The 8647-nt window shown below is 43.7% G+C and overlaps 1 protein-coding gene across 1 annotated transcript; it reads left to right on the plus strand.

Annotated features, from left to right (window-relative positions):
- Positions 1-5100: 5100 nt before the first annotated feature.
- Positions 5101-6755, plus strand: Ndn (necdin, MAGE family member). The gene has a single exon (XM_041651750.1). It carries the CDS (start codon positions 5232-5234, stop codon positions 6210-6212), a length of 981 nt encoding a protein of 326 aa, XP_041507684.1. The 5' UTR covers positions 5101-5231; the 3' UTR covers positions 6213-6755.
- The last annotated feature ends 1892 nt before the right edge of the window (positions 6756-8647 follow it).

Genomic DNA, 8647 nt, shown 5'->3' on the forward strand with positions numbered 1-8647 from the left:
ATGTCTCAGTGAGAACTGAGGAGATGCCTGTCAAGCATGAGAATCTGAGATTTCACTTAGGTATATCTGGGTAAAGTGTTAAATGTTTTTTTTTTTTAATTTTTTTTTTTTTTTTTTTTTTTGGTTTTTCAAGACAGGGTTTCTCTGTGGCTTTGGAGCCTGTCCGGGAACTAGCTCTTGTAGACCAGGCTGGTCTCGAACTCACAGAGATCCGCCTGCCTCTGCCTCCCGAGTGCTGGGATTAAAGGTGTGTGCCACCACCGCTTGGCATGTTCAATGTTTTTAAATCCAGCCCTAGGAAGAACAGGATAATCTCTGGAACTTGCAGGCCAATCAATCTAGCTGAATTGGAAAGTTCCAGGATTAGTAAAAGGTCCCATTTGAAAAAACAACATGGAAAACCACTGAGGAAGACACCTGAGGTGGACCTCTGGCCTCCACATAAACAAGGGAACACACACACACACAGTATTTATACATGCATACACTACATACACACACCAAAAATAAAGTTGAATTTATGTTATTCTCACTTATTTGTAGGTAACTAAGTGGACAGTCCCAGGTTATTTGTGAGGAAGGAACACAGAGGAAAGGGATCATTGGGCTTAAGGTAGATGGAACCATGTCACTAAGTATACTACTATAGAAAATAGGAAAGGTGTAGTGGACTGAAGGAACACACTCAGATCTCAATAGTACAGATTGTAAATGTCAAACCCTGAGTGGCAAAACTGCTCAGCATAAAACAAGAGACTAGATAGGGAGGTATGGCATGGTAACAAGAAGCCCCAACATTTAGGGCATAATTAGAGAAAAAGGCATAATTAGAGAAAAAGAGAAAGGGGGTTCTCTTGAGGATTATTTGTTGAGTTTGTATTTGCATATTTCTAGTACAAATGTGGAAGCCAAAATGTATTGGTAGAGATGAATTGGTTGTAAAGGATATGTACAAGAGGAAATATTTCAAAAGGTCTATACACATAATTTTGACAACTTGCACGACATGGACCGATCTTCTAAAAACCATAAAGTATCCGCAATAAAGAGTTAATTTAAATGTGCCTACAAGGTCACATTTTTTAAAGTTCCATCTTTCAAAACAAACCATCAGCAAGAGTAATCTCTAGGCACTGAAGGATTAAAAAATGCCACTCACAACTTAAAGAAATCCAAAGCTATAAGTCTGTTTCCATAAACCAAAGTGAGGGTTATAATAATACCTGACATGAAGACCAGGCAAAACCTTGACAAGAGAGATAGTTAAAAACGAGCAGACCTGAGGACATTTACAAGAGCTTTCAAAAAAAATATGAGCAAACACAATCTAACGTGTGATACCATTCAAACCAGAAGCCAAAGCCTGGTGCATATAATGTGTTTTAGAGACAGAGGCTTAAGATGAAGAATCCTGTTTTCATGAGCCCTGAAGTAGATTGAGGAAGGAATGTAGTGTGCTAGTTTGGGAAGAGGCTTAAATTACCTGGAAGTGTTGGCATAGCTGTTTTTTTTTCTCTCCTTCCTGCTCCCTTTTTTTTCCTCCCCAGTAGTTTTCAAGTGGGGACCTGGCTGCCCAAAAGAGGTTTCATAGTGTGAGAAAAGTTTCATTTTAAATTTTATGCCTTCCTGCTTCTTTTTTTTAGGAAGGGCAGATATGGACTTTTAGGGTAATCAGTGTATTCTAACATAAGAAAATTATTCCCATTCTATTTGAGGGACCAGTCACTGTAAAAAATCTGACCTTAGGAACTCTAATAATGATCGTGCTTATGATTTTTTACTTCCATAATTTCTCACTTCAACCATGATACTTTTATGATAATTATTTTTCCAGATTTGTAGTTTGTGTTTGGGGGTTAGAAAGACTGACAATGCCTCACTATTTAGCTATGGTTTTTGAATTCATGATCATCCTGACTCCATTATGGAGCCCTGAGATTCAGATGCATGCCATCATACCTGAATCTATGCATGCTTATCCCAGGAGTGTCAACTTTGTATTCCCAAGAAATGTTATCTCTTCTGCCTACATGAATTTCCTAAATGGTACTACATATCATGATAACATAGCAATGCTTATCTAAATAAGCCTTGTCTCATCTTTTGAGACAGCCTCCTGTTGTTCCTTGTTTCACTTCTCCAGTGATTATCTGTTCTTTGACATCCCTACTGAACAATCTTTACTTCTGTCCCAGGAAAGATGGCAAAACTGCAGATCATTGACAATACACATTAAAATAATCATTATGTTATTGCTTTATTTTTTAATTTATACTTTTCCTTGCCATTTATCCTCCCCATACATTTTACATCTTTCTGCATTTTGTCCAAGAAAAATACCCCAACTATAGTTATAAAAAGGAGTGTCAAATTTCTTGCCCTCTCAGAATGCCCCACTCTTCTTCCTCCTTATCACTAGTTCCAGTCCTAACTCTTTGTGCAGGTGACTATGTAGCATATACTCTGGACCCTTGTACTCTATGTGTTTCAGTTGGTGAGTGGTCGATGTAGGCAGAACTAGACAGACCAGTTTGAATAAGTGTGGCTGCCCTCAAAAGCAACAAGCTTGAGTTCCAAGCCACTAGGGAAGATCCAGAGGATGGCAGGTTAGCCGCTGGCCTCTCCTCCTCCCTCCAATCATGGAAAGCAACCTTCTGTGCTTGATTCGTGGTCTTTTCTATCAAAAATGGGTGTAGATACCCAGTTACTCCCAATGTCACTAGTCTCTTTGCAAAACTGAGCTACCTTTCAAAAATGCAAATTTAAAAACTACAGCAGACATTGCTCAATAATATTTGCTTAACGTATTAAAATGAGTTCTCTGTTTCAGTTTCTTGGCCTGAAAAGGCATGTGGGGCCCATTTGGGGGCTTAAAGAGAAAGTTCACTGCCTATGTAGACAGGAAACTGCCAGGAAAAAAATCATGTTTCATCCAAGGGCCCCACACTAAGAACATGTGTAGTATCCTCAGGAGGTTCCAGGGTGAACCCCCCTCCCTCAGCTCTCTATGGAAGCCAGTGCCAGGACCGTCCTCTTCTGAGGAGTCTTCCAAGAACAGCCTATCCTGCAGCTGTATAATCTGTTTCATATTACAATCTGAAGCAACCCACTGGAGAACCTGTCCTTTCCAAAGATCTGAAGATATAATGTCTCCATAGTCTTAATGAATTTCTTCCCGGATCTTTTCTAGGAGCCATTAGTGTAAGTTTCCTGCTTTTACTTCTAAGACTCAGATCCTGTAACCTATTTCCTGTGCCACATTAAGCCACTGTAAAGATGTCCAGCCAGCCTAACTTAGACACTTAGTAAAAAACATCTTAGATATCTTTGGAGCTCCAGCCCAAATATCTCCCTTGGGTTCAAGTATTCATGGACACCACCCAGATATTGGATTTTTCTTCTTCCCTAATGTGACTTCCATTTTCACTATTGTTTGTAATATCTGCCACTCTCTATAGATGTAAGTAATGTATTATGTAGCTGTCAGTTCCCAAGCTTGTATAATAGTTATGTTCTCTGCTTAAAGGTTATCTTATAGGTTCTTCCTCTTTTCTTTTTGGTAGTAGACAGATCCTTCTCAGAAGGTTATACTTGAGTAGATGAAATCACACCTGTAGGGGTGCTTCTGAGCTCTGATGGAAATCATCACCACAGTTCACACTGGGCTCATTTCCAGATCAAAATCAATTCTGTGGCTTGAAACTCCTGAAACCCCATCTCTCATTGTGGTTCTACTCTACTGACTGCGTGGTTCATCACAAAGCAACTTTCTTATCACTAGGAATGTGTCATATAAGCTTGTGTAGAAGTGATGTCTGCTACTATGTTAACAACTTCATCAGACTGAGGTCCAGGTAGAAACTCAAATATACTGCTCAGCACAGTAAGTTACTGAAGCCAAAGTAGTTCTCTGTTCACATAGCTGATATCCTACCTCAACAAGAAACCACTTTAAAAATGTTGTTCCCTCTACTACTGACTGATTTCATGAATCCATTAAGCCCAAGATGGTAAATACAACATGTATATAATCATAGGGATCCATCTCAGAAAACCCTTCAAAATCAGTCTACTTGGGGGAAAACAAAGCTAAGAAATGAGAATAAGTAAACTTGAGTACTCTTGATCCAAAGACATGAAATCACAAATACTACTCCATCTGAAATACTTCTAGGATGCACAGGACATCACAAGTGAAAAATACCACTTAAGATATCATGCATTAGATCTCAACTAACACTATCTCATAATGTAGCCTTCAGACTACATATGTAAGGTGAATAGAAAACAAATTAATCTCACGGTTAGATTTGATTTCATGCACATTATTGTGCATATACAAATAAAGACTAAGGAGCTAAGCCTAGGCTGGCCTCTGGTAAATCCCTGTGATGCTCCTGATTCCACTGTTCAGAACAGGGTTTACAAACATAGACTATGCTACTACCTTTATATGTGAATTGGGGGGATTTGAATTGAGGTTCTCACACTTGAACTACAAATGATCTCACCCATGGATTGAACTCATCCCTGTCCCAATTAAAATTTTAAACCCACATCAATTATGCTGTATAAATCGAATATGTCCAAAACCTTCACATTCCACATGGATTGATCCCCAGTGTCTGGAACCACATTTTACATTCTTCCTTTTTCTTGATATGCACTCAGATCTGGTAAATATTTCTCTGAATTCATTTCTCAACATTGCAATCATAAGTATCACATCATCCTCGCAATACATACACTTTCTCGAAACCTGCTTACTGCCTCTCTCATTCTTTTGTAGAAAACCCAAGTTCAAGACTCAGGCTCCCCCAGTTAGAGTCTGTGAGAAACTCCAGGGCCTTCACCCTTAACTTGGTTTTCCACAAACTCAGTGTGTCCTATCATGACTTCACCATCTCAGCGACATCTTTCTATTTTAACTCCCCATCCTCATCTATCTGTGGCCCCCCCAAACAGGAGACCTGTAAATCTTTTCCCTTACTTTAGAAGCATCCTCCCTCAGACCCCAGTGGTTGGGCTTTGCTTCCTTGCTCCTATCCAGCCCTACCAGCCTTCTGGCTTCCCTACACGCATGCGCAGTGCCGTGTCCGCCCCGCCCGGCCGCTGCTGCGGAAGGCAGAGCGCTCAGTAACGCGCACTTCCTCTGCTAGTGTCCACGGCAGGAGTGCTGGTTCCGAGAGCTCCAAGTCGCAGCCGTCCTCCTCTGATCAGACAGCGCAGAGATGTCGGAACAAAGTAAGGACCTGAGCGACCCTAACTTTGCAGCCGAGGCCGCCGCCAACTCCGAAGTGCACGGCAGCCCTGCGGTTCCGGTGGGGGTCCCTCCTCCCGCGTCTCCGGCTGAGACCCTCGCAGGGCCCCCAAGCGCTCCCGAAGGCCCTGTGGCAGCCCCGCAAGCCTTGCCACCGCAAGAAGAACGGCTCGAAGATGTTGACCCTAAGATCCTGCAGCAGGCCATAGAGGAGGGCCGCGCCCACCAGCCCCAGAGTCCGGCCCGGCAGATGCCACCACCGCCCGCTCCGGCCCAACTGGTGCAGAAGGCGCACGAGCTGATGTGGTACGTGTTGGTCAAGGACCAGAAGCGTATGGTCCTCTGGTTCCCAGATATGGTGAAAGATGTCATGGGCAGCTACAAGAAATGGTGCAGAAGCATCCTCAGACGCACCAGTCTCATCCTTGCCAGAGTGTTTGGGCTGCACCTGAGGCTGACCAATCTCCACACCATGGAGTTTGCCCTGGTCAAAGCACTCAGCCCAGAGGAACTGGACAGAGTGGCGCTGAACAACCGTATGCCCATGACAGGCCTCCTGCTCATGATCCTGAGCCTCATCTACGTGAAGGGCCGCGGGGCCAGAGAGGGCGCGGTCTGGAACGTGCTGCGCATCCTGGGTCTGAGGCCCTGGAAGAAGCACTCCACCTTCGGCGATGTGAGAAAGATTATCACCGAGGAGTTCGTCCAGCAGAACTACCTGAAGTACCAGCGTGTTCCCCACATCGAGCCTCCCGAGTACGAGTTCTTCTGGGGATCCAGAGCCAACCGTGAAATCACGAAGATGCAGATTATGGAGTTCCTGGCCAGGGTCTTCAAGAAAGATCCCCGGGCTTGGCCTTCCCGCTACAGAGAGGCTCTGGAGCAGGCCAGGGCTCTGCGGCTGGCTAGCCTCGCTGCCCACTTCCCCCGCAGAAGTGTCTCTGAGGATTAGGAAGGTCCCCCAGCACTTCGCTAGCTTCTGACCCATACAGGGGTGTCTTAAGGGTGGGACTGGGTCGTTAGAGTATTCCCCCCATTCACAGTGCAGTATTTCATGTGTAACTTTTAAGTTTTGCGTGCAGTGCTTTTGTACCTCTTAATGCAGTGAATTCATTTGTGCACTCTTGAGTAGTGTTTATGATTTATGCATGTGTGTTTAGAAGTAAGCAAGTGGGTGTTTTCACTTTTGCGCTTTCTTCAGTTTTTGCATAAGAGATGTGCTGTGCTAAACTTGTGAAATACATTATGTACCTTGTTCTTTGATTGGGACTGATGATCTGTATCCACATAAAAAAAGGACCTGGAGAGTAAGATGGACTCAGCAGCAACACAGACCTGACCAAGGGAGAAGTCAAGGCCCCTCTCCCCATGCCCTCCACTGACATGGGGAAGCATCCATGTGAAATGGACTGATTTGAACTGGAAAGTTTTCAGTGTAAGCACTTAGCACACTTTACGAAACATCTGTACATCCCCCCCCCCATAAATAAACTTTGAAGTGAGCATTAAAGATTCTCGTGAAATAATTTCTTTGGGGGAGAGGGGGTGGGCATTTGGTTTGTTGAAAGGGGAACGGGAATGGGTGGGAATGGTGGGAATGGGTGGGAATGAGGAAGATACGCCCGTATGCAGCAGGAACAAATGCAGTGTTCCTCTGACGGCGTGGGAAAGCACTCCACACAACCACTCAAGTTTACAGCTTTATTTTTCTTAAAGGAGCTGGTGACACTTCAACGACCTTGACATATAAAGGGTGTAATAATCAAAGAAGAGTCCCCTGTCACATCACATGGGAATAAGAACAGGTATTATGGAGTAAATGCCCCTTTGCTGGTGGTTTTTTTTTTAATAGTTTCTGGTGGGCACTTAACAGAATGAAACAGTGTTACTAAACCCTTCATGCACATTTTATCCTTTATTTCATCCTCCCACCATAGATAAGGGAGCTACTGCATCTGCACAGAAGAAGAAATACGCAAAGAGTGTTGGTAATGAACTCTCCTAAAACTCCGAGGTTATCCTGAGTCCTGTCTCTTACCTCCCTACAGCCACCGCTCACATGAGCACCCTGGCCTCCCTGCTGCTTACACTAAGGATTTGATTTTTTTTAATTAATTCAAAGAGTCCTTTGCAGGAAAATGGGCTGCTAGGTGTATAAATGAAGTAACTTCATTTCAGAAAGAGTGGGCAACCTAATCAAATCCTTATCCTGCTCAGGGGGGAAAATAAGGCCTGAAGCATAATCTTTCTGGGGGGGGATGAAATATGAAGGAAGCTTTTCCGACAGTGGTATCCACAGAAGCCATGACAGGTATGAAACAGAGGAGTAGCTGGGTTCAGGAAGTTCCCTATAGGGACACAACCATATCTGTGGCTCAGCAGCCTGTCCGTTGCAGTGGACGGCCGGTGATGAGAGGGTGAAATGGGATAAGTCACTGTAAACAGCCAACACTGGGGAGAAATCATTTGGAAGCATTGGTCTGGGGAGAAAGAGGGAGAGAAAAGGCTGTAATAAAGTCGGGCATCCTTTAGACACCCAACAGGGAAAAGGCACCTAGTCAGAGTTAGAAGCATTTCTGGAGATGGTGATGAGGAAAGACACCTGCCACAGCATACTTAAAAGCAAACATAGTCATAGTAACATGAAAGAGTTACAATCAGTGTGTTGGAGTGCAGAACTGCCAGCACTTTGTGGCATTATCTAGTCAGGGGTGAAGGGAATGAAAATGCATATAAACCCATGTGTGATAAAACTGAATCTATTCCATTTAGTTGTCCCCTGTGGTCTTTCACAGAACTGAGAGCAGAGGGTGGGGTGACATCGGCAGTAACCCTCATGTGGATGGCCTGGCTTTCAGTGTATTTCTTCACGAAGAGTTATGTTAGTTACCATACATAATTAAAATTTTACGGGTTTTTCTGCCGTAAGAGCATTGATAAAGAGATATACAGATACAAGGTTAATGACAACGTCATCCTAGCCAAACCTTTGCAGAGAAGCAAGGAGCTGATTACAGGCAGGCAGAAGGGCAGGCCTACTCTCCAACTGTGTTGTCTTGGAGACAGCTAGCCATCGAGAAGGAAGCTTTGCAGAAATGGAGTGTTTAATTCACAATACCCGGTTCCGAGCTGCAGCAGCCTCGGAACACAGGGAGGAAACACTTGATGATTTTCTTACGTTTCCATACCGGATTGTAAATTAAAAGATAGGGAAGTTTTCCAATTATTTTGGAAAAGCCTTTAAGATGCAGAGCGAGATCAGTCAGGAAACAGCAGAAGCTCGGTCTCCGAGGCCATCAATGGGATTCTCACCTGCTCTAGCTGGGAGAGATTCCTTGACTCTTTCAATGTCCTTACAGTAGCTTTGATTTTACTTTGGCATTTTAC

Source organism: Microtus oregoni, unplaced genomic scaffold (assembly GCF_018167655.1).
Source record: "Microtus oregoni isolate MIOR12 unplaced genomic scaffold, Mior012 000000F_ref0000247, whole genome shotgun sequence".
NCBI lineage: Eukaryota > Metazoa > Chordata > Mammalia > Rodentia > Cricetidae > Microtus > Microtus oregoni.

Bases quoted from the DNA above. Each gene is read 5' to 3' on its own strand.
- Ndn (XM_041651750.1), top strand. From the start codon at position 5,232: ATGTCGGAACAAAGTAAGGACCTGAGCGACCCTAACTTTGCAGCCGAG.